The sequence below is a fragment of the Kwoniella europaea genome, chromosome 1 (genome assembly GCF_036810445.1).
Source record: "Kwoniella europaea PYCC6329 chromosome 1, complete sequence".
NCBI classification, from domain to species: Eukaryota; Fungi; Basidiomycota; class Tremellomycetes; order Tremellales; family Cryptococcaceae; genus Kwoniella; species Kwoniella europaea.
The window spans coordinates 7,603,528-7,628,859 of NC_089487.1; the positions used below are offsets into that span (position 1 = coordinate 7,603,528).

Here is a 25,332-nt window from a genome sequence, read left to right on the forward strand (position 1 = left end):
TGAGTGGCGCTTGTCCAGTCGATAAATTGGGAATGGCACTCGAGCGATTGGGGAGATCTCTCTTGGTCTCTTGGATGATTGGGTCAACTAGTTTATCCAAGCAAGGTGTGGCGAAGCGAGTTGCTTTAGAGGTTGCTCGTGGATAGATCAGGATGGCAATTCTGTGCAAGCATGAAGTTCAGAAAGAGGTAAAAGGTAAAAGTAAGATAGTGATTGAAATGAACAAGTACAAGTAAATTCAGTTGTAGTCTTTTTATACGTCCTATATAATACTGACTGACCGTGAAATATTCAACCGGAGATTCATCTTTTCTGAGTCAGTCACAATGAAAGTGGGGGATATGACAAAAGAGGATAGGATAATTGCGTGAGCGTGAGCGTAAATGAAAGTCCGATAGGAAGGTGGTTGAGTGTGAAAGGATCGTCGAGGGTGGCATGACATCGAGTGTCATTGGTCGCTGTGGTGCGAGTCTATGAGATTGATTATGGATTTGATAATATCTTATTGGACTTCAGACGAGCCTCACTCGACTGTGAATGTACATCTTCTCCGCCTCCCAAGCAGAGGCATGTAGGGAGATTATTTTGTATTCACTGGGCTCCTTGTTCATGCCTGTGATACGAATTGCGTTCAATACACCTGACCATTTACCTCCTTTCATATCGAGTCTCATTCTCAAAACCTCTTCTTCAGCTCCTTCCAATCGCTCTTGTAAGGCAGTAGAAAAGGAAAGAATCGGTTCATGTCTTACAAGTTGGTATTACCGATAAATTCGGGAATGCCTTTATCCACTTCTCCTTGATATTTTGCTGCATGGGAAATTGACCTTACCTCCCCTGTCGGAACGACTCATACTTCACGGGGCTTCTGAGATTGGTCCAGCCGAGCAGATCAGTTACGTCAACCCGTTTGTCGGGATGTACAAGCGCTCCGACATTCGAACGGACTTTGAATCTTCGGTCGGATCTTGCCTATGAATCTCTTCAGATCATGTATCTGGCTTTGATGAAGGAAGACAAGACCCCACCCGTAAGCTCGGCCTTGCCCCGATCTTTTGTTTATTCACTATGACACTGGATCTTGAATATCATCGGGATGGACGTCTTCTAATTGAACAACGCGTGACTGATCTTTCTCTTCTCTACGGACGATTCGACCTTCTTCGCGGTGTTCCATCCAGCTCCACTAGAGGTAGTTTTTGCTTGACAAAATAAGTACGCATACATATGTACCAAGCAGGGGAATCTGCATCAATCTGAAGAAGACCACCAGATGCATTTGTCAAGAGCGCTTTACACCCTTCCAGCCATTCTCCTAGATTTACCTGGTCTACCTCCTCCACCCCTTCCACCCCTACCACCTTTCCCACCTCGTCCTGGTTTACCACCTCCGAATGAGAAATCATTCGTACTATCTCGGGTATTTTGCTTGTCCCTTCTTGAAGAACCACCAAGAGAGTATTTGTTATCTCGGACGTGTCGGGGCATCTACAAAGGTATGAAGGTCAGCAAATGACACACAAATCCGACACCTGGCGTGAGTAACGGAGTATCATGATGCGATGAGATTCAAAGAATACGCAACATGTTTGAAGTGATGTGCAGATTATAGGGTGAAGACGTGAAATTAGATTTTAGCTCACCTTCGCCTTTCCACCTCTGCCTCTACCACCACTACTACCTCGTTCTGGTTTACCTTCGATGGCATCTTCCACCGAAATACCGAATTGGTCATCATCTCCATCTTCCCCAAGTTCCATACCCTCCTTTCGTTCTGGACGGGCGAGATAAAAGTAAAAATTATCAGTCGGACATCCTTTCTCTCACTGTCCTAAACGATCATATGGAGTTGATACTATGATCGTGGAGCCAGAACAACACTCACTCCTCTTGAGACCTTGCACTCTATCCTGGAACGACTTCTTATCCATCTCCCTCTGTTTGAGTTTCTCATGTTGGATCTGTTTACCGAATTTCTTGAGATCTCGTTGTTTCTTGGCAGCTTCGGATTTCTTGATTCCTTGGCTATATACGTAAAAACAGAATGATTAGTATTGGTTCAAGAACATCATTCGTATCATTCGATATTACATGAAGGAATGAGCAACATGTACAAGGATCACGGTCTAGATGAGTTTGATTGTGAGAGATCGAATACTCACGCTTCCTCCACAAGTTTGGTCCTTACTCTCTCCATGTGTTCATCAGACTTGACCATCTCAGCATAATAATCGGTCGGTCGAGTAAATGGTATATCGTGTTTGGCAGCGAGCTTCTTAGCTTGAGGTACGCATTCCAAAGCGATCTTATAGCTGTCATAGATACGACGTGTCAGCTTGAGAGCTGCATGGTTCCATCGACAATATGATAGCTAAACTCACAAAGCCATTTCTCTTTGCAAGTCTACAAGAACACCGTTTTTATCAGCCTGCTACATCTCTGCCATATGATGAACACATGAGTAACACTTACCATCACTTGGATCGACTTCGACAATCTCTTTGCTGTTCAACACGAGATGCTCCGGCCAAGGCATACTGGTAACTTTGATGGCTTCGGTTATTGTCCTCATAGCAGGCTATCCAACGAGTCAGCTTTCATGATGCCCATACTAAAAATGATTGCTTAGCTCACCTTATTGTTGATTGTGACCTTTCGCATGGGTACGGCATCTTCATCCACTGATACATCCGACTGCAATCCATCGAGCGAGATGGCGTCGTCTTCTGGCTTCTCGTTGACTATGGTATTATCGAGCTGAGAAGAACATGAGGAACCAGGATCAGTGGGGTTCTATGAAGTTTATATAAATGTGTGAACTCACATCCTCCTCGTCCTCTTCTTCGTCATCGTCTTCGTCGCTATCCTCATCTGACAATGCTTCTTCCCCGGAGATCAGCTCCTCATCCTCGTCCTCGTCCTCGTCCTCGTCCTCGTCCTCGACGTCCTCTTCTTCACCCTCTTCCTCTTCCTCCTCCTCGTCGTCCCCGCCCAGTAAAGCTTTTTCAAACTCATCTAGGTCTTCTGGGTCTACCAATTCCATCAACCTCTTGATTCCCTCTTCACTGACTCCATAATCATCTTCATCTTCACTACTATCATCGTCCTCGTCTTCTAATACCTCTTCCACTATCTTCTTAGATGGTTTGGGCTTCGAGACTTCCTCTTTGGCTTTTCCTTTACCCACTTTAGCCTTCCTGACGTCTTTCTTACTCAGTGTGACCATATCGATACGTGTTTAATGGACTGCTATGTATATGTTGGATAATACGAAATGAACAGCTAACTGAAGTTTGAATCCATAAAATCAAAATAATTTTTGGAGGTAGGTGGAGGCTCATTGACTGTTTCGCACCGCCACAGCATCGGAGATACGGGATTACCGGCCAATCACTACAGCTGGCGGCGAGACTTACTCACTTGCTCACCTCATCTCACTCAAAGCACCCATCTACATCTGCTACATCTCACTCATCCTCATCTGTATTTACAAAACACGCCAGACAACAGCAGAGTAAGACCGCCAGTATCCCAGCGCTCACGATCTATCCATTCGTACAGCAACTGCCTCTTTTGTCTCTAGCTCGTCGCGTGAAAACGAAAACATACGACCTCCTCTTTCTTCATTCTTTTGCTCTTTCGCTCTCTCGGTTCTGGTCCTGGCTCTGTTAAGGTTATTTCGGATTGTACAAGTAGTATATCAATAAAAGTAGGAAATAGTGAATGGATGCAGGTGAATATCTTTCTTCTTCGTTCTGTCATCATGACGAAGATCTGTGCTACAACATGTCTTTCGTTCGAAAGCAGATTATTCCACCATGTCACAATCTCAAGAACCAAATATGATGGATGATGGGTTCTCTTATGATCCGAATTACGATTACACCCAGGCATCCGGATCACAACCCTTAACGCAAGACTACAAGGATGATGTGAAGTTCGGTATGGACGGTATAGAGGAGGAAGAGGAGGAAGAAGAACCAATTAGTCAAGAAGATTATTGGACGGTGATCAATGCTTTCTTCGATGAGAAAGGTTTAGTGAGACAACAGTTGGAATCTTTCAATGAATTTATCGAAAATACAATGCAGGAGATCGTAGATGATAATTCAAAGATGACGATGGATCAGTTCTCTCAGTATACAGGTGTATCAGGTGATGAAACTGTACGTATCCCCATGCTCCTCTTCAAGTGTTCTAGACATGGCTGATAGAGTTGGATCGGATGAATCAATAGAAACGTTATGAGATCTCATTTGGACAGATTTATCTTGCTAGAGTCAATCATACGGAGATGGACGGTAGAACCAATATGCTTTTCCCTCAAGAAGCGCGTCTTAGAAATTTGACTTACTCAGCGCCGTTATACGTCGATATCAAAAAGAGAGTACTTCAAGCTTCTGGTGTAGATGATCCGATCGAAGCTGATTGGAGACCTGCTGTTGGATCTGATGGTTTACCTGAAGGAGTGGAGGAGGATAAGGCTTCTATAGGAAAGGTAAGTGTACCTAATTCATCTTTCAGAATCGCTTTTTTAGAATGGGATCGAAGAAAGCTAAGCACATATGATACTTAACAGGTCCCTGTCATGGTCAGATCTAATTTCTGTCTCCTTCACAACCTTCCAGATGACCAATGTCACGATATTGGAGAATGTCATTACGATCAGGGAGGGTACTTCATTATTTCGGGTTCAGAGAAGGTATTAATCGCTCAAGAGAGGATGGCCACAAACCATGTCTTCGTCTTCTTAAAAGCTGCTCCTTCAAGATGGACCTATTTCGCAGAAATTAACAGTCAAAAGGAGAAAGGTGGAAAGGTGGCTGCTCATACGGAAGTCAGATTGTATCAGAAGGTCCAAGGCCAAGTGAGTTGAAGGCCCTCTCAGCTTAAATTGTTTGTTGCGCTAATAGCCATCATCAGTCCGGTGGTGTCATTCGTGTTTCTCTCCCCTACACCAAAGTCGACATCCCACTCGTTATTGTCTTCCGAGCCCTTGGTATCGTGCCCGATAGAGACGTCCTCAATCATATCTGTTTTGGTCCCAACGACGAAGCTTTGTTAGAATACCTCCAACCATCCATAGAAGAATCTTTCGCAGTTCAGGACAGAGAGACCGCTTTAGATTTCATAGGTAGAAGAGGTCAACATGAGAAAGCACCTAGGGCTCAGCGTCAACGAGCAGCGTTCGATATTCTTCACAAGGAGTTCTTACCTCACGTCTCGACTGCAGAAGGTTTCGAATCGAAGAAAGCATACTTCCTCGGTTATATCGTACATAGGTTGATATCAGCTGCGATGGGTAGAAAGGAGCTAGATGATCGAGATCATTTCGGTAACAAACGATTGGATTTGGCTGGACCATTGATGGCCGAGATGTTCGGTCATATGTTCTCCAAGCTCAGGGAAGATATGTTAAGGTATTTGAAGAAGGTGAGTCGACTCGTCAGTGAAAGCATGATTTAAGCTGACTCTGTTTTTAGTGTGTTGAGACCAACAAAACTTTCCAGCTGAACACTGCTATTCGCCCGAACAGTATCACAGATGGTCTTAAGTACGCCCTCGCCACTGGTAATTGGGGTAAACGAGGGAATACACGGGCGGGTGTATCCCAAGTGCTCAATAGATATACTTTCGCTTCCACACTCTCTCACTTGCGACGTACGAACACTCCTATCGGTCGTGATTCTAAAGCCGCGAAACCGCGTCAATTGCACAATACCCACTGGGGTATGGTTTGTCCTGCTGAGACCCCTGAAGGAGCTGCGTGTGGTCTGGTCAAGAATCTCGCACTCATGTCGTATATTTCGGTCGGTTCTTACTCTGCTCCCGTGATGGAGTTTTTGGAAGAATGGGGTTTAGAAGAGTTGAACGAGTATCAGCATGCACCTCAGGCGACGAAGATCTTCGTCAACGGTGTTTGGATGGGTATTCACCGAGATGCTCCGACATTACATTCCAACTTATTACAGATGCGACGGGGTGGTCAACTCAAGCATGAAGTGTCGATAGTTAGAGATATCAGAGAAAGGGAGCTGAGACTGTATACAGATGCTGGTAGAGTGTGTCGACCATTATTCATCGTCGATCACCCCACGCAGTCACTTCGACTCAAGAGGGAACATATCGATCGATTGGAAGAAGCTGGAGAACAAGGTGCATTAGCAGGTGCATGGGATCAGTTGTTATCAGAAGGTATCATCGAATATGTTGATGCTGCTGAAGAGGAGACCATCCTCATTGCAATGACTTCGGAAGATCTAGAAAACGCAAGGAGGAAGAACAGTAAAGAGGAACTGGTGAAAGATAGAGCAGCACATGATTTCGAATCTTTCGATCCCACTGCTAGAATCAAGAGTACTGTGTTTAGTAAACAGTATACCCATATGGAGATCCACCCTAGTATGATTTTGGGTGTTTGTGCTAGTATCGTACCTTTCCCCGACCACAATCAATCTCCTCGTAACACCTATCAATCTGCGATGGGTAAACAAGCTATGGGAGTTTTCCTTACCAATTACCAACTTCGTATGGACACTATGGCCAATATCCTCTACTACCCTCAGAAACCACTCGCTACCACTCGATCTATGGAATACCTAAAATTCTCTGAACTTCCCGCTGGTCAAAATGCCATTGTCGCCATTATGTGTTACTCTGGTTACAACCAGGAAGATTCCGTCATCATGAATCAATCGTCAATCGACAGAGGTCTTTTCCGTTCGCTATATTATCGATCTTATACCGATACTGAGAAGATGAAGGGTATGATTAAAGCTGAAACTATCGAAAAGCCGGATAGGAATGAGACCTTGAGAATGAAGCATGGATCAAGTGATAGATATGCTAAATTAGATGTGGACGGCTTGGTCAGTCCAGCAACCAACATCAACGGAGATGATATCTTGATTGGTAAAACTGCGCCATTACCTGAAGAAAGTGAAGAGCTTGGTCAGAGGACGCAAATGCATCAAAAGAGGGATATCTCTACGCCGCTCAAGAGTACCGAACAAGGTGTTGTCGATCAGGTCATGCTTACTACGAACGGAGAAGGACATAAATTCGTAAAGATTAGAGTCAGATCAACACGAGTACCTCAAATCGGTGACAAGTTCGCTTCTCGACATGGGCAAAAGGGTACCATTGGTATCACATATCGACAAGAGGATATGCCATTCAGTGCGGAAGGTTTAGTTCCAGATATCATTATCAACCCTCATGCCATTCCATCCCGAATGACAATTGGACATTTGGTCGAAGCGTTATTATCAAAAGTATCAACTTTGACTGGATCCGAAGGTGATGCTACACCCTTCACTGAATTGACCGTCGAAGCGGTATCGAAAGTTTTACGATCGAAGGGATATCATTCCAGAGGATTTGAAGTGTTGTACCATGGACATACGGGTAAAAAACTACAGGCCCAAGTTTATTTCGGTCCAACATACTATCAACGATTGAAACATATGGTAGATGATAAGATTCATGCTAGAGCTCGAGGACCCCTTCAGATCCTCACGAGACAACCTGTTGAAGGTAGAAGTAGAGATGGTGGATTGAGATTCGGTGAGATGGAAAGGGATTGTATGATTTCACATGGTATTGCTGGGTTCTTGAAGGAGAGGATGTATGGTGAGTATACACAGTCGAGGTTCAGTCTCCCTGACCGAGCTTGAGGAGAAGGGATATTCAAGCTGACAATCTAAATGGATACGTGTAGACTCATCTGACGCCTTCCGTATACACGTCTGTGATATCTGTGGTCTAATGGCAGTAGCCAACTTGAAGAAACAAGAATTCCACTGTTCAGTCTGCAGGAATTCAACGCAAATCTCTCAAGTCTACATACCTTACGCGGCGAAATTGTTGTTCCAGGAACTTCAAGCTATGAATATAGCGTGAGTCATTCTTCCCTAGTTAACCAATTAACTTTATTTTCATCATCTTTTGTCTTTTATTGTCTTTTTGTCTTGTTACCCTCGTCCCCTGTCTTTCTTTGTTCCACAAAATTAAGGAACAGAGGTCCGAGGGTACAATTATAAGATGGACCCAGCTGACATGTGATCGTATCGACCTGATTAGGTGCCGAATGTACGGTGAGAGTGATTAAGCGCGTAATGTGACGTACCGTTTCATGTCATCGTGAGAAGAGACGAGAGAAGGACGTGAGAGAAAGTGTCCCGTTGTGTTGTTGTGCATATGAAGCAGATGAAATCACAAATACAAACACAAATACATATCTATCTAGTGCTGTCATGTCCTTAGGTATCATGCATATATATAAAATGTAGAAGAAACAATACTCTTCATCTCTCGAGGAAACAAAAGTACTGAGAGTTATGTCCGAACCGAATAACTGATCGAATGGCAGAGCAAGGGTATCCCAGGTTAATGGCGGACTTTTCACAGTTCATTTCCGAGGAATGTCTAAGGCACTACTTGCATGACATGTAGGGCAAATTCCCAATTGAATGTATGAACTTTATTCATGACCTTCCTACTACTTCATGAAAGAATTGTTATTATTCGTCATGGTATTACGCCAATACCCTGAGGTGATGACGAAATATACTCGAGTACAATATTTTTTGCTTGTTCTCATTTTATGTTTGTTCATTTAATTGGATGGACGTTCCTGACTCGACTTGAGGAATGTGAGATGGAGTGGGGAGGGGTGGCAGTGCCAGACAGGGAAGAGAAATTTCACGGGAGGGTTCCGGACTAGACGCTATACTGACTATGTACTGATGATATGTGCGAAAACATACATACATAGAGAACGTGATGAAAGGAGAGGAAGGGCAGAAGAAGGAGGACATAAGATGGGATGCGATGTGATGATCTACATATTTTCGGAAATATCCTCTCCGTCAGATCAATTAATCGTGCTTTTGGGGAGTCGTAGATCCGAACTCGAGTAGGCTGAATACATGAAGAAATCTCTATGGTCTATGTAGGACTTGTAGTCATCATCCCTTTCTCTGAACGTTGGAGTAGCTGAATAGAATCCTTCACATGATATCATCATACACAAGGCTCGTGCTCTTGCTACCCAGATACATACTCCTTTTTCATCCTTTACCTGATCATATGATTTGACTATTCATGTACAGATACATGTAGTACGTACTCATCTACATTTTCACCTATGTTAGACCAGTACAGTATTTGCCGACAATTACGACCAATAAACCAACGACGAAAGGTATCATAAGGAACTGTTCTGAAGAGTGGGGGACAAGATCAGTTAGTTATATATCGACAGATCTCGATCTCGATTCGGCAATCTGTTTTCTTTCTTCACCTCGTTCTCTTCTTCTTGACCTGTCCATAACTTGTTTTCACCATCATTGTCACATGCAAATAAAGAGGCATCAGCCTTCTTTCCCACCTTCACTTCCAAACTCCCAAAATCTGTTTGCAAAACCTTTTCAGCACGCAACTCTTGACTATACTACAACCAAAAGCGATTTTCAGTCGTCCCTCGGCCGATGATCTCTTCGAACATCCCATCTAATCGCATGATTCCAACAATCTACGACCGACGCCTCCAGTCCTATAAAACCACCATGCAAATCAGTACCTGCCTTCATTCACCTGCCTCGACATCATGGTCCGTCCCACCAAATTACCTTCACTCAACCCCCTCGCGAGGCTCCCTGCACGTTCAGATTGATTGCGGTACCGATAACACAACAATATAGATGTACTGGTGAATTTTATAACGGATACCTATGGCAACCGGTCGAAGTTTGTAGATGTGCACTTCGAGGAGATAATTAAAGTTAGGATTTGAGCTGGGCACAGATGGGATAGACAAGGTAAGTCACGTCTTCTAATCAATTCCTTGATATGCTCCTCTTTCTCATTACCTCTCCTATCCACATTCGTCTCCACAAATCACGAAATCATATCTTGTATGCAAGTTTTATGCTATTACATGCAGACAATCTCTTTGCCACTGTTATTACCTTCCAAAATGTCTCGGATGATTCGAAAGATACGTTCGGTTCGTCTGGTTGAGACACTTATCCTGTCCATCTCCTGGTCAGTCAGATTGTTACTGGCGTACCATAGAGATATATTTTCCACTTCGGCTTGTGTAGACTTCCTTCTTTGTAAGATTTTTGATATGGGACCTCCTTGACTTTTCTTCGATCTGGTCAAGAATGCATCATCCGGTCTAAGACATGCTCTTCGCGTTGAGATTTCGTTTTCAGGCGACTCAATACCATACCATATTGCATTAACAGAATTATCCTCTACTTCACCTCTCAATCCACAGGTTAGAAATTTCACGTATTCATCGTCTTGTGGACTCTTTCCCTTCCCTCCTTCTTTCAGTATGAATGAGATAGGCAGATCAGTCGACAGCCAAATCTTGTTGCTCTCTCATTGACTGCCGTATCACTTCTTCCCTCATGCGAATGGAGCAACAGAGCTATGGGGTATGGTCATATATACATACATCTGATAGACAAGGAGCCTTTTCTTCATTCGCATCATTAACGACCTTGACCCGTCATCAGAAAATCGACGGACATCTCTGTCCCATGATGGCATCCTCGGAGCGCAGTCCTTGCACATGAGTCATACATTCATAATTTATCTGTTTCCTCAAGCTACAGCATTGCTATCATCAGAAGAGCAAGGCTCCCAATGCTAGCTGTTTAGTTTCGTTGTGAAATGTCGTGGATACAGGTCTTGTCCTATGCTTACCTTGTGCACTGTAATCCAACGTTCTTTCTTCAAATCCTCATACTGCAGGTCCAACCTATTTATATATTCCTGCTCTCGTCCAGAACAGCACATGATCAAGCGAAAACTTCGTAAGATCCTCCCCCTCTTCATCATCATCATCTAATAGCTAGATGCCGAAAAGTTTATGATGAGTCATCAAGTAGTATCTAATCTTCAAAGTGTTACTCCTATTTCCGAGACCTGTAGTTTCCATCTCGGCATCGATCTCGACAAAGGTTACAGTACCAGATTCCCGTAAGGTGCCCTACCTCGATGCTATCAATAGATATGATGCGTCCTATAGACAGCAACCATCGGCTTATCACATGGGCTTCATCGCTTAAGTGAATGAGAAGTCTAAACCTAATGCTCAAGCTCAAGCAGCAGACAGGCATACGACCTGACCTGCGCTGTCCTGCCCAATCGGGTCTTCTACCCACTCAACGATCATTGTCATTCCCATTCATCACAAGAAATAGTACGTACGTATCGATACTCCCAACAAGGACAGAGGATTCCAGAAAACACCAAGTAGGTACCAAGCCAACATCTCACCAATTTGATCTAAGTTTGGTATTTTCTTTGGTCGATGCTGCGGACTATACCTGTGTTTCTGATGTTATGAAGATCTAATTATACATACCTTTTGGGACCATTACTACTTTCTCACTCCTCTGATTCGATCTGCAACCCATCCATCTTTCATTATCCATTTTTGTTATTCGATCTTTTGGATTGTAGATTTTCTTGCTATTCTTTTTCACTTTTCCACTCGTAATCAATTTTAGTCATATAAGCTCTAATTCTTCTTATGGCATCCAGGGTCAGAACGACCATTTAAGAGGTAACGGTAACGTAATTGGACATTGGATCTCAAGGAATGTGGGGATACTGGTACAGTAACACTACATACATATACTGGATAGTGAGTATTTGTGACACTTCCCAAAAAGTGGTGATGATGAACTTATTCTTGTGATACACAAACGCTTAGACCTCTTTTTTTGTACTTTATACGACTATCATCTCTTCTCTCCCCCTGCTTTCCTTCGATCACTTTGACAGCACTTGACGTGTTGATCACGTCCCTCTTCGTCTCGACATCAACCAGACCCTACGCCTCGACATCCTCATCCATCCTCAAGACACTCCGACAGAAAGGCTTGAAGGCCTTTTATCGACCATAGGGACCTTCAAGCTTTATCCCCTTCCTTTTTCTCAGTCTTTGTGTCCTTGACCTACTTATAAGAAGGTCGCAGGAATTGCCAAGCCCCATATCAACCATCCACCGTACATTCGAATGGGCCAACTTGTCAACTGGATCAAATCACCATTCAATCGAAATATTCCTCTCTTATGGACGAACTCATGACAAGAATTCTGATTTTGACAGACGGATTTGAGAATTCAACGGATTATAAGATACTATCACTGGGAATACAACTTGAGCTCTTTAGCTTCTCACCCAGCATCGCCCCCTTTCGTCTATATATCATATCGGACACGACCGTATTCCAGTGGCAGAGTCGTATCATATTCAACAACATACCTAGCGTTCAAGGATTCCACCAACACCTTTCAATCCGACATTGTACTACCTTAAGAAATTAAAAAATGGACGATAACATACCGCTGAAAAAGCGGAAGAGCAAATACGAGAGGGTGGAATCAAAGGAGAAGACACTGGTATGGGTGAGTCTAAATTGACCTGACAGGGCTCTTTATATATACAGAGAGTCATTCATCTTCTTCGTTGTACAGATATAACGAACTGATTGTAGGAACTGTATTGCCTTGCATCACTCTCTGTTCATCTGCTGGATCACATTGCTGACGTCGTTTTACTGTGTTTTTTAGATACGAGAAATCAATAGTTTCAACGCAGAAGGTCAAGCAGCCCTATCACCTCCCCAAGGCCCATATATGTTAGAACTTCATTTACCTCTTTCGTTGCTGTTCAATGCCTGGGAGAACGAACGAAAGAAGGATGTACCGTTTTCTTCTTGGTTGTAAGTTCAAAGTTATCTCGGTGGTCATGTTAGCCATTGACTGAGAGCAAACTAATGTCGCGTATTCATTCTCTAGCTATGCTCGATATCCATATAACCATCCTACACCATCTCAGAAACCCCCAGAAGTACAGAACGAGCCTCAGCAACTTAGTGGAGAACATGTTAGTGACATCCTACTCTCCGACACCGTTCTGAGAACCTTAGCAGCATGGTTCATCTTCCCTTGCAAGGGGTTGATATCTCTTGAATATATTCGTGTTTGTCATACTGACTGCCAAGACTTATCTTTTTCGCAGACCCCATATACTGTCAATCTCCAGAACGGAACCACTATATTCGCCAGGAATTTGGTCATCTTACCTAGACCTATAATAGAGCCGCAGTCGCCTATCGGATCTCGTCGATGCTCCACCCCGCTGCCTTATATCTCTCAGACGGGAACTGTGTTCAAACCTCTGTCGCCTACTGCATCGGTTTCTATCCCCAGGAGAGAGAGGGAGAGGGATCAATACGATCATCGATCATCGGGACAGGTATAGGATGAAGATGGATGGGGATGATCATAGAGATGGAGAACCAGATGAACATTCGAGATGATACCCTCACAAAAGAGGGGAAAAACGGACGTGATCGGAAAGACGGGAGAAAAGAGCATTACGAGTGAGGGTCTGATATAGTAGGAGGGTTAAGGTGTGAAGACAAACGGATAAGGATCATTGCATAAATGTAGTTTTAAGGAGAATAACGGTTCATCATGGTCTTTGAAAATAAATATTTTGGTAATTTCCATTACATCATATAAGACTACATTCATAGTACAGTAAACATGGGTTCTTTTTATTTCCTTTGGGTAATTTGGTTTATTCACCTGTGGGATTAATTTTCATAATCAAACAAAATCGTAACATGTGTATGCATTTATTTTCTCTGTACATGTTATATGTCATCCTTCCCCGTCTGACCATCTCAACTCGTGACGATCATTCAAAGCCTAAAGGGAGAATCCTAGGGAAAGGGATATTGTGTACTCGACACCAGGGGTATCGCTTCCACGCGTCTGAGTGCAGTACATGGATTGGTACATAGGAATCAGATAGACTATTATTCACCTTGTCTCTGATTTGCAGAACGGCGGTGGATTGTAGGCGAAGCTGAGTCAGTGGGAGCACAAGCTCCATACCTTTCGATCTATCTCCGAGTATCATTGGCCTGTAAGCGCTCCCGCGTGTCAATGTGAAAATTCAATCATGTGGTATGCAGAACCGACACGAGAGTGGCGGAAGGAAATCGAGTGTCAATCATTCAAGGTTCACATCTTTCCGCCTCATATACAGGATCCAGGTAAGAGACATCGGAAGATGCAGTGTAAAGGGTTCACGATGAGAGTAGAATCACCCTTATTGAGACATTCGTCGTACTCTTCTTTCTCGTCCTCGTATTGTGCTGTTGCTGTGCTGAAGGAGAGACTGCCTTCGGTCAGTCGGTCGGTCCATGATGCCATACACGCTTTACACGTCCTTTGGAACGATGACCGTGCGTCTGAGGATATTGATGGTGATGGTGATGGTGGTGATTCTGATTGCTTTCCAGTACACAGTATACACAGTACACGGTCATACGGTTATCTGCCTGGTCAGATCATGCAGAACGTTGATGAGATTAGTCCAGATGACGTGTACGTGTCGAGTCGATCACTATAATCACATGTTGATACCATGACCATTTCAGTCTATTATGCATATAAAGGAACGTACCATTCTCCTTCTATCCGTTCTATCCTTTTTATCTTTCTTTCTTCATCCGTCTTATTCCACCTGTCACACATACCTCCAATACACTTTATAGAATCAAATATCACTTAGAATAGATCATAATGGGTGAAATTCATCTCGAAGTCCAAATTGAAGTGAGCTCTCACCGTGCATTCACTGTACCATCTTCGTCGATTGTTTGCCACCCGTTGACTTGACTTGATTGATACTTTAGATCCACGAGCATCCCAAAGAGCTCCATATCCTTGGAGGGGATCACAACAAGCCTTCCACCTATTCTACCGTCATGGCGTGGGATCAAGAGTTCGGTGTCATCTTCAAGAGATGGCATGATGAAAATGACAAGAAGGAACCTCCCGAATGTTACGAGTGAGTTCGACTATCCTTTTGAGCTTCAGTTTCTTTCTTTCATCTTTCCCTAGTGTGGTATTGAGCTGACGCTGAGACTGCTTAAAATAAAAAGGTTCATCTTCTATCCTCTCGGTAGCCCCCACCCTATTCCCGATGGCTTCGGTCCTGGTCCGGTCAATAACCCAGTCATCGTCAAGCCTGAGGACGTAAGTGATGTCTAATATCCCTTCATCGCACTTCTCCTCTTGATATTGATTCGCGCTCTAGCTGACACTTTCTCCTCCCCTAGTCCCCCAAATCCCTTGGGCTCTCCAACACCATTCCACTCTGGGTTAAGAATAAGCACCACCATCACCACCACGACGAGGAGATTTCCAAAACTGATACCTAGGTCGACCTTTCCATCGGTTTACCTCGACTAGACTCGTGGAGGCTCTGTGGGCGATGAAAGTTTCTGAATCATCTGGTAGACTGAGTATGAAGATTGCGTAGTTGTATATAGCGATTTATGAAGATATATCGTTGAAGTAATGCTCTGAACGTCCAACAGCTTATCAAAAGACGAAATATATAGGAGCATCAAGGATATGACAGAGCTTACCTCTCATCTCCGTACTCTGTCTTCCTTCCCACATCCCGCTCGTCATCTGAGTCGTCGTTGTCCAGTGTACCTCTGCCTCATGGGTGCTTCAATGTAGTGTGAATGAGCAAGTTAGGAGAAGGAAGTCGTGACAATGTCATCAAGATATACCAACCAAGACCGGCCAATAAAGAAAAAGATCGATCTTGGTAAGGAACGCTCTGGATCGTCCTTAAAATGAGCAGACTTGCATGCGATCTCACCCCTTTTCATCTCCCAGTATACATACATACGAGAGCCCACATCTACAAGTCTGTGAGATTGCCAATACGGGACTTTGCTATTTCCACCAATCACAAATCATCACGAGAAATACTTCCACCTTATGCCGACTATACTACGATCTCACTTCTTTGACATCAGCATGATGACTTTTCCTTCGTCCATTTTTGTCTTCGTTCCTTCTCGTTCCCATTTCCCTTATTTGAAAAGATCGCCTCGATTGATTAGTCATCATTCGTGCGTAACCACATTCCTCGTACAGTACGTACAGCATACACGTAAACATTCCTCAGAACTCTGAAGAGCCTAGGACATGTGATATGTAACACCTGTAAGAGGTCTTTCGGATATTTATTTGATTGGTGAACCTTATTTTTGAGCTGACGTGATGGAAGAGTGGCACTTCTGCTGGTCTCTGTATGCATCGTCAAGACATCCCTCATTTCATCATGAGAAATGATACTTTTATATATGTTCATATAATATCAAAGTCATCTTCTGCGACTCATAACTTATCACTCTCCCTAATGTTTTCAGACTGACGAAGAGAATCAAGAGCCCCGATAAAGTATATGACCATGTCGGAATCGGATCATATGGAAATTACGGTAACATGATTCAACCCGAAACGAGATTGCACCTGAAACGAGAATTGCTACCATACGGACTGTAAGCCACGTGTGGAAGAATTAGCCTACGGCGGGAATTCTCGTTACAGGTGAAATCTCGTTTCGGGTTGAATCATGTTAAGTCCAACATTCCTTCTCCTATACTACCGACTTCTGCTCAACATATATGAGAAGTTTAGGCTTCTGATGAAGCGGTGTAATCACAAGGCATTCTGCTCTTCGCTGGATACGCAGCACCTGATACGATACTATTCGGTCTTGTTTCGGAAGCCGATGATATCTGTATGTCGGAACACCTAATCCAGTCAACTGACATTGAACACGTCATGAAGGACATCAAAGACACTTCTTAAAGGTCTGTGCGCTGGCTATATCACTGCAAAATCAATATCTCCTTGAACGAATGATGGATGATGTTTCAGGGTTCAAAGGCAGAATCTGGTACCAGTACATGGGATGATCAACAGGCACCGACTACCTACAGTGAGACTGGGGTTTCTCGAAATATCATATAACACCCGTAAATCAAAGTTTAACAAAATAGCCAAACGAGCTAACCCTCCTTTATCGCTTCTCTTGTCTTTTCTGACTTTCTCTCCTCTTTCCCCTTCCTTACCGTTATTCCGACTCTATTGACCCTCCTTTGCAGAAGTAAAACGTTCAAAATCAGCTGACAACTCGGTATAAAGGGATCTAAAGTGAATGATCAGCATTGTTTTCATGATGGATATGACGTTTAGGGTGTCAAAGACGAGAGTACCTCGAGAAATTTGGTCACCGTCTTGGTCCTCTTCAAGTCCATGATTGACCGAGACCGAAGTATGTGAAAGATATATAAATCCCCTCATCTCAACTTTCGAATTCACTTTTTCTTCTTTCTCTTTTCTTTCTTCACCAACAAAAATAATAAATACAAAACACTCCAAACTTCTCCAATCAAAACCGAACCCCAACTCAACGAACTTTACAAGATGTCTTCCAACCGAGAAATCAACGTCACTGTGAGTATAATATATCTCTTACTCAACATTCCTCATCCCACACTTCAACCCATATCGAAAATCACTTCACCTTCACAAATATCTTATGATGTGTGACTATATATACTCTTCTATCATTTATGATAGAAGATATAAAATACAACCTTCCTTCCCTTCACTCCTATCTACTGTACATGCATACAGTATGCTGACCATACCTCACTCATGTTAGCTCTACGAGATCAAACGAGTCGAGAACGGTCGACCTGTTTGCGACAACAGACCTTTCAAGTCTTCCATCCGAATGAACGAGAAACTCGAAACCCTCTTCCAAAAATGGCAAAAAGACAGAGAACCCGAGACTCCTCTTAAAGAGTTCGAGTAAGTTAATTCCTATTCTCATGATTATCATGATTCCACTTCCTTACATTCATCATTGGTCGAGATCATAGCTGATATAAACTCTCTTTCTCCTACTCAGATTCCTCCTCTACCGACGACGAGACGATGAACCCGGACACGGCGGTATGACCTCTGGTGGTCCAGACTCTGGTAAAGGAGTCATCAGACTCAGAGGTGATCAAGTAAGTCTTCCTCAACTTGGATCATATCATAGAGCAAGACAAAGCTGACATGAATCCACTTCGTCAGACTCCCGAACAAGTCCACATGCAAGACAACGCTCGAATCTACGTCAAGAGAGAGAACCTCCAATGCGACGTCGAGGAGGAACCTCAAATGGTTTAGGTCATCCCTGACTCAGGACGGTAGGATTAATTTCCATAGTCCATAGTCAACTTTGGTAGGAGAGTGATGATTGTATGAGTAGTTTAGTCTTATGAGTTAACGATGAGAGATGAATTTATGATGACGATGAACAATCACTTGGTCACATGATGCAAGTTGCTATACAGTTTTATACTGACATTGGAGTCACAATTGAGATTCTTACCAATTATAGCTCCTGAAGTTCTGATGAATAGGACTTCGATTCAAAACTTATGACAGTCATAACTTATACGGTATTTTGTCCTCGGCAATCATGCCTTCTGGTCATGTACAATGTGAACCAACACATGCTTTGCAAATCATCATCAACGATACATGGCAACATAAGAGTAACAAACATATTTCATACTACATAAAGGGTATCATAACATAATGCAAGGTATTTTTCGCCCATTTTCCCACGACACGATTATTGACTATCGCTTCACCACCTGTCAGGTACAATCCCATGATTCCTCAATATCTCTTCTTGTTTTACATGTGATCTCACTTGTCTTTCCATCTCTGCATTTATCGCCCAGACCCATCGATCCCTCTCGAGCTGTACGTTATGCCATAACATCAGTATCAGATACGTTCAGTTGATCGATAGGTAGAGATATCTCACCTTGGATCTCGCCCGGAAGATCAACAATTGACTTGGTCTCTTTGATAAATCGGGAGGTAAGAAGTTCTGATTTTTGACCAAATCTTGATTTTCCCAAGGTTGAGTGACCTTCTTCCCCCAGCCTTTCTCCTTTTTGGACGATGAAGGGCTAGTCAACCTGACGCAGAATGTAGTATCTTCCGCCCCGTCCGATGACTGAAGACCATCTTGATACACTCTGGATTCCGAGGTGAATGCGTCCGATGATGAAGTAGAGGGTATTTCATCAAGCGCTAGCATACCTGAGTAAACCTGTGCATGTCGGATTCAGTAGTTATTCTCAGTGCAAGTACAAAAGTCGACTTACGTATGCTCCGAACAAGGGATACCTCTTTTTTCTCGTATGGAACGCATTCTTCTTCTTGATTTTGAAAGATATTAGAGTACCGCCGGAGAGGACGATATACTTGGATCTACATTGAAAGTCAATAATCAGCAATCAGTATTCATCGGTGTGTCATTTCTCTAACCAACACATACACATCTCGCCAGTATGAAAGAAAAGAAAGGTGTGTTAGAGTTCTTGAAAAAGACTCACCTGAATTTATCCCATTTATCTTTCCTCATGAACAATCTCCCAGATGCAGTTATACTCCTACATCCCTTGATCACACACCAATCCCATACCTCAGAGAGGAAATCATCCGATTCATTGGATAACTCCGTACCTGTGAATGGGTTCTCGCGAGAATGAAGGGCAATAACGTCCATGCGTTGTCTGGCACTATGATCATGAAGTACAGACAATAACACAGTCAGTCAATGAGTAGGAGTGGTCATGATAAGTGTAGTGGAACTCACTCAACACGATGTCTTCTCCCAATACTTCTTCAACCCCCTCAAGTTATCTACCCATTCCTTGGCTATTTCGGGAGACTGAGCCTCAAGTCTGACATTCCCACCGGTGTTCACTTCAACTTCGAATGTCCTACCGTATGGCTCCTGTTGCACTTGAGAACCAGTCGTAGTCGCAGTTGCATCTGTGTCTATCCGATTATATCCACCTTGTGAACCAGTGGATCCGGATCTTGAACTCGAAGGTTGGGGTTGGGATTGGTGTTTGGATTTATCAGGTAAGATCTTGACAGATACTATATCTCTTAAGTCGATACATCCCGAACAACGTTCAAGGAAACTAGCCATTCTACGATGTTCTTCATCGATGAAAGTCTTGTATAGTTCTGGAAAAAGTTCAGAAGGAGTTGAACTTTCTTTGGAAGGTGGGAGAGGTGGTCGAGCTTCTTTCATATTTCCTACGAAGATGTTACCTATTGTATTCAATCACTCAAATTAGCTCATGCACGGTAGATTCTGACATAATGTCTCGTACTTCACATGACGGTTAGCAGGCCACTGCAGGACGGTTGAGGATGTGGGATAGAAGATGTATATTGGATGCAGCACACTCACCATCATGAGATGATATATACACTTGTTCCTTTGTCGAACCATCTTTGTGTCTCGTAAGATACCCTTCTATACCTGGCGGTTCTTCAAGTGAAGTTCCATCTTCCAACTTGATCAAGCTAGGTCGATGTCTTGCAGATCTCAATTGTAAATCACGACAAGTAGTTTCACCCTATTCCAATATCAGACAAATCAGCAAGGTTTACTGCAGAAGGATATCGTCCATCTGTGTTGAGATAGCAGAATAATGGATTATGTTGTCACTCACCTGGGCCCTTGCTAAACCAGATAACAGATTCCAACCTCTTTTCTTACCCTGCACCGTATCACCATAAGCTATCCAATCTAGATTCCCATTCTTTTGAGTCTTCCATACCAATTGTAGATCCAATTGCCCTTTGGATGCCGAAGCAGATTCACTTTGTCTCTTTAGGTCTTCGACATTCAGGTCAGAGTCGAGTAACATTTTCCAACATGTTTCAATCACTTTGGTCTTCTCGAATTTCTCTAGTTGACTGGTACTTCCAAGTGGATCATACTCATCATCTCCAGTGGGTTTCGTAAACAATCTAATAGAAGTTGATAAAGATGGAATTTGAATATCGAATCTATCAGGTAAACCTTCTTCACCATTTGTATTCAATTCTTTCCATATTTCCCAATACCAATCTAGAGATCTTGATCTTTCACCCAACTTCATTATAAATACCTGGCTACCTTTATTATGACCTTTGAGCCATTGAACCTGCTTCGATTGTTTGATTCTATTTCGCATATCCCCTAACCGACTCGAATTGCTCCTCATCAAGTACGACACATCATCTTGAAACTTATACACCGACGTCGTCAAGCATAAAGTGACGTCCTCAGGGTTGAATATGGATAAGTTGGTTCGATGAGGTAAGAGTGGAATGACGAATGCCAGATGTTTATGGCCTACGATCTTCTCTTGGAAGGGGTAGGTGTAATTGGAATATAACTCGATTTGATTCTTGCGGTAAATCACTATGTACTCTTCGAGAGAGTCAAGTCGAGCACAAGGGTTTCGGCGCTGGATGAAGGAAGGTGTGAGGTCAGATAATCACTTTCATATTATCTGCTTGAGAGCCGATCGGTGACATCTGAAAGTGGAGAGGGAAGCTCACCTGAGCAGCTTCGTCAAACCCTGGTAACTTATCTTCCCTATGATATCCAACTCTGACAATCATCCGATCTGCGTTCACATATTCCACCATTCAGCTACTTCTCTTCACATCACAGCCTTCCCATTGGGGATGTATGAATTATAGCGAAGGTCTTTCCACCCAAAGAATAGTATGCATTACTCACCTCTCAATATCACCTCTCCAGGCCTTTTCACCTCTTCCCAATCTTCTTCTTCCTCCTCCAAAGCAATCTCAACAGCTTGATGACTCGTTCCTTCCGCTTCTTCACCAGTTCGTTCAAGTACTTCCATCGGATGTACCGGATCCCTATCGCCTTGTACACTCTCATTCCCTTCTTGAACTTTTCCTAACCTTTTTGAACTCGAAGTAGGTTGAGTGGGATCTATAGGGAATTGCACACTCTTTGATTTACCTTGTTTACCTACAGCAAATACGGTTGAAGAAGATGAGTTGTTTGCTTGAGCAGATTTGGTTGAGGTGATATCTAACTTGACCATAGATGGTTTTCGCAATGCCGATTTGAGTTTGGTTGATATTCCTTCATTAGATTTTATTTTCCTATGAGATGGTTTGATCGTACTTGTATCTCGGGTGGACGGTTCTTCCATACCATTATCCGTTGATGTTACTGTTATGGCATTTTCAGATATGAGAGGTTGAATAGAAGATGATTGCGAATTCCTGATCTTGCTTCTATCTCCTTCTTCCTGATCTATATCGGGATTATCACCTGGAGAAGGTTGAGGAGTCACCTGATATCCTATATCCACATCTCCATTTCCTTCGTCTAAGGCTAAGGTCGATTTCGAAATATTACCTTCGGAGGTAGATAAAGACGTGAATTCCGTTCGAGCAGTAACGAATGAATCCTGAGTTGTACGTGTTGATATTGTAGGTCTAATAGGTTCTTTCTCTTTCCCCTTTTCTTGTGGTATTGATTTAGGCGGTGGTGGTTCTTCTTCTTCTTCTTGATCATCTACTATTGTACCCAAGAATTCCCTTCCTATATCAAAACTCTCACCTGACCACATATCTTTTCCTTTCCCTTTACTTCCAGTCTTTCCCTTCGATCCATCCTCGAGTGGAGTCTCTAGATCCAGTTCCAAATGTTGTTCAAACTCTTCACCATTCCTATCTCTCTTTCTAATCTTAATGCGCTTAGCAGCCTCTCTTATCAAATGTCTCTCATCCCCTTGCCCATGGGAATTAGACCCTATAAAACTCGTCCCATCTCTATTGCTACCGTTGGCTTCACCGAATAAGGGTAAATGGGAAATGGCATTCCTCTTCAGTTCACTTAACCTCCTTCTCTTCTCAACTACTTCATTAGAATTGAGTGTTTTCTGAGGGATCGGACCGATGAATCGTCGAGGTATATGATGCTCCCTGTGCGATTGAGAGGAGACAATTTTGGGGGATGGTTCCGGGATGGGAGCATTACTGGGTCGATGGGATGATAGGTCTTGAGGAGCACGGTTTGGATCTGGGGGTTGGAAGTGCTTGGCTCGGGATGATGAAGTTGGTTGGGGTATTGCTGGCATCGTTTGTTGAGGAGCTTAGCAGCCTGACAGGTTGGTAGCCTTATGGCTGATGCCCTTGAGTCATCAAGGATTGACGACAAAGGGCTGTGAGTACTGGATGAGTATGAGTCACTTTTTCGCACTGCACAAACAAAGACGAGTAAATCCAGGGATGAAATGGGATATGGTGATGACGTACAAGGGTGTGGCGATCACTCCGACGGAACAACTCATAGCATTGAACAACCGTAAGTTCTAATCTTACAAGATATCGAATATGGAATTTGACGTTGTTGCTCGAGATTTTTTCATGGTCATGATTTCTATGTACTATATACGTCAAATTGAAGTCTAAGTCTACAAGTGGAAAAATTCCTTTGCTTTTCCTTTTCCTTCCCTACTTCATCTGCATTTTATCTTTCTCATCTCCTTGATTAACTTCGATACTATGTCGGAAAAACAAATGCAAGATCAGTCGTCCATCCTTCGTCCCATACTGATGACAATGTCAACTTTCGTACTCACACTGCCGTTGATCGTAACATATTCATGCGAAAAATCGCATGTCCAGACTTTTGCTTCCTCGTTACCATCTCCAAGATCGATTTCAATTTCTAGATCTTCCTCTTTGAGTATCTCGCTAGCCCGAGCTTCGTCGATGTTAGGTTCTGGCTCGCCATTGGTGAGTAGTCGCAAGGGAGTGGTGTTTGAGGATGTAGCGGGAGGAAGGAATGATACGGATACGGATGTTGGAGAGATTGGGTTGGGTGAAAGAGGGGTGTAGCCGCTGTATCGGGATGAAAAGAATATCAGCTCATGATTTACTTGAAGGAAGGTTTGTGTCGATAAGGCATAATCTTCATTATTGATATCAGAGCGACTTACACCGCACAAAGAATTCTACCCCAGTTAGCATCTATCAGGTACAAAGTCAGCTTGGCAGCATTGGATTTAATCTGGTATAACCCACCTTCACCATACATCGCAGTCTTGAACAGACTTGAATTGGCTACGGATTTAGCTACAGCATTTGCAATTTCGTATGTTGGGGCGCCCTGTAAAACAAAAACGACCAGGGCGGTCAGCCGAAATCTCCAATTGGGGTAGTGTAACATATATGACAACCCACTGTAACTCGGATAGTAACAAACTTGGTCGCACCCTCACCATCCCTAACTACCAACTGAGCCAACTCTTCTGCAAACTCTCTCAGCTGCTCTTTGAATATCCCAAACTCCTCCGGGTTTTCTTGCTCCGTCAATTCTTTCATTTTCTCTTTCGTTTCTCTACCTCCATGTTCCGCTGACCCAGCAGCACCATTCGCAAGACATAAGATCGTATCGTTCGTCGACATATCGCCATCTACAGTGATATTATTGAACGATCTATCAACAGCGTAGTTCAAAGCATTTTGAAGATCTTCGGGGTTGATAGCTGCGTCTGTAGCAATTACACCTAAAAGCGTCGCATGAGGTGGTTGAGGTGGCCCCATATTAGGTGCAATCATACCTGCACCTTTATCTATACCTGCCATTCTAATCAATCTATCACCAATTTTGAATGTTTTAGCACGAAGTTTCGGGAACGTATCGGTAGTCATAAATGCTTTTGAAAGATCTAACCATGATTTAGGTGAATCATCAAGAGTTCTAATTAATTCTGGTATTTTATCTAATATCGATGAAATGGGTAAATGTTGTCCAATCACTCCTGTTGACATCACCAATGTACCCTCTTTATCACTTTGCGTACCAGAAGGGGGAAGTTGAGAAGTGGTGGTATTGGACATTGACCAAGCATCTTCTAAACCTTTTTTACCCGTTACTGCATTTGCACAACCTGAATTAATTATAAACCCTTTGGCTCTTCCATTACTATTTCGGAGTAGTTCAGAAGTGACTGTGACGGGAGCGGCCTTGAAGACGTTTCGAGTCATACATGCCGCTGCTGAACAAGGTGTATTGGAAGTTGAGACTAATATACCTAAATCTAAAGCACCGGCTTTCTTCTTTATACCAGCGTGAGTCGACGATACGGTGTAACCTAGAGGGAATGCCTCTGGAGAGTAGGTGTGGACATGATGATCTTTAGATGGAGGGGGTTTGTTGGGTGTGATGGCTGTTTCGGCAGAGGTGGTGCTTGCGGCACGGGCAAGGAGGGGGAGGGCGATCGCTGCTCGACCCACGGAAGAGGGAGAAGGAATGGAAGGAGGCATCTTGTAAGTGCTCCGAATGGTCTGCCGAGTGACCAGATTATTGAAAGACCTTTGAAGTATAAGTAGATTGGAGTTATGATATCAACTTGGGCTCTTTCTTATCTTTTGACGAGTAGGAAAGTTGTTTTCGACTCATGATGTGGGATCACGTGCATGAATGCGGATCTTCCGTCGGAACTAGCTTTGGTGGTGGTTGATCGAAGAATCAGGAAATGACGAAACTGATGAGGATGATGATGATGA

At 43.3% G+C, this 25,332-nt stretch overlaps 7 protein-coding genes across 7 annotated transcripts; 4 read left to right on the forward strand and 3 right to left on the reverse strand.

Moving 5' to 3' along the window:
- Window positions 1–1,293: 1,293 nt before the first annotated feature.
- On the reverse strand, window positions 1,294–3,226 carry V865_002895 (uncharacterized protein; the record flags this gene model as incomplete). The annotated part of the gene is made up of 8 exons (XM_066226694.1): window positions 1,294–1,488; window positions 1,644–1,774; window positions 1,886–2,025; window positions 2,163–2,312; window positions 2,382–2,403; window positions 2,473–2,578; window positions 2,635–2,757; window positions 2,825–3,226. 8 exons carry the CDS (start codon window positions 3,224–3,226, stop codon window positions 1,294–1,296), a joined length of 1,269 nt encoding a protein of 422 aa, XP_066082791.1.
- A 592-nt stretch (window positions 3,227–3,818) lies between these two features.
- V865_002896 (DNA-directed RNA polymerase II subunit RPB2) lies at window positions 3,819–8,110 on the forward strand (the record flags this gene model as incomplete). Its single annotated transcript, XM_066226695.1, has 7 exons — window positions 3,819–4,166; window positions 4,238–4,498; window positions 4,580–4,867; window positions 4,924–5,433; window positions 5,484–7,632; window positions 7,721–7,898; window positions 8,083–8,110. The coding sequence occupies 7 exons, from the start codon at window positions 3,819–3,821 to the stop codon at window positions 8,108–8,110; spliced, it is 3,762 nt and encodes a 1,253-aa protein (XP_066082792.1).
- Window positions 8,111–12,354: 4,244 nt separating this feature from the next.
- Window positions 12,355–13,291, forward strand: V865_002897 (uncharacterized protein; the record flags this gene model as incomplete). The annotated part of the gene is made up of 4 exons (XM_066226696.1): window positions 12,355–12,432; window positions 12,598–12,749; window positions 12,826–12,913; window positions 13,049–13,291. 4 exons carry the CDS (start codon window positions 12,355–12,357, stop codon window positions 13,289–13,291), a joined length of 561 nt encoding a protein of 186 aa, XP_066082793.1.
- Window positions 13,292–14,625: 1,334 nt separating this feature from the next.
- V865_002898 (uncharacterized protein) lies at window positions 14,626–15,266 on the forward strand (the record flags this gene model as incomplete). Its single annotated transcript, XM_066226697.1, has 4 exons — window positions 14,626–14,658; window positions 14,739–14,893; window positions 14,988–15,081; window positions 15,165–15,266. The coding sequence occupies 4 exons, from the start codon at window positions 14,626–14,628 to the stop codon at window positions 15,264–15,266; spliced, it is 384 nt and encodes a 127-aa protein (XP_066082794.1).
- A 2,071-nt stretch (window positions 15,267–17,337) lies between these two features.
- Window positions 17,338–18,093, forward strand: V865_002899 (uncharacterized protein; the record flags this gene model as incomplete). Its single annotated transcript, XM_066226698.1, has 4 exons — window positions 17,338–17,367; window positions 17,579–17,727; window positions 17,828–17,930; window positions 17,998–18,093. The coding sequence occupies 4 exons, from the start codon at window positions 17,338–17,340 to the stop codon at window positions 18,091–18,093; spliced, it is 378 nt and encodes a 125-aa protein (XP_066082795.1).
- Window positions 18,094–18,559: 466 nt separating this feature from the next.
- V865_002900 (uncharacterized protein) lies at window positions 18,560–22,895 on the reverse strand (the record flags this gene model as incomplete). Its single annotated transcript, XM_066226699.1, has 11 exons — window positions 18,560–18,676; window positions 18,743–19,033; window positions 19,089–19,194; window positions 19,320–19,505; window positions 19,583–19,609; window positions 19,659–19,731; window positions 19,816–20,049; window positions 20,192–20,360; window positions 20,457–21,239; window positions 21,334–21,401; window positions 21,518–22,895. 11 exons carry the CDS (start codon window positions 22,893–22,895, stop codon window positions 18,560–18,562), a joined length of 3,432 nt encoding a protein of 1,143 aa, XP_066082796.1.
- A 450-nt stretch (window positions 22,896–23,345) lies between these two features.
- V865_002901 (arginine biosynthesis bifunctional protein ArgJ, mitochondrial) lies at window positions 23,346–25,089 on the reverse strand (the record flags this gene model as incomplete). The annotated part of the gene is made up of 4 exons (XM_066226700.1): window positions 23,346–23,661; window positions 23,760–23,790; window positions 23,845–23,929; window positions 24,004–25,089. The coding sequence occupies 4 exons, from the start codon at window positions 25,087–25,089 to the stop codon at window positions 23,346–23,348; spliced, it is 1,518 nt and encodes a 505-aa protein (XP_066082797.1).
- Between the last annotated feature and the right edge of the window lie 243 nt (window positions 25,090–25,332).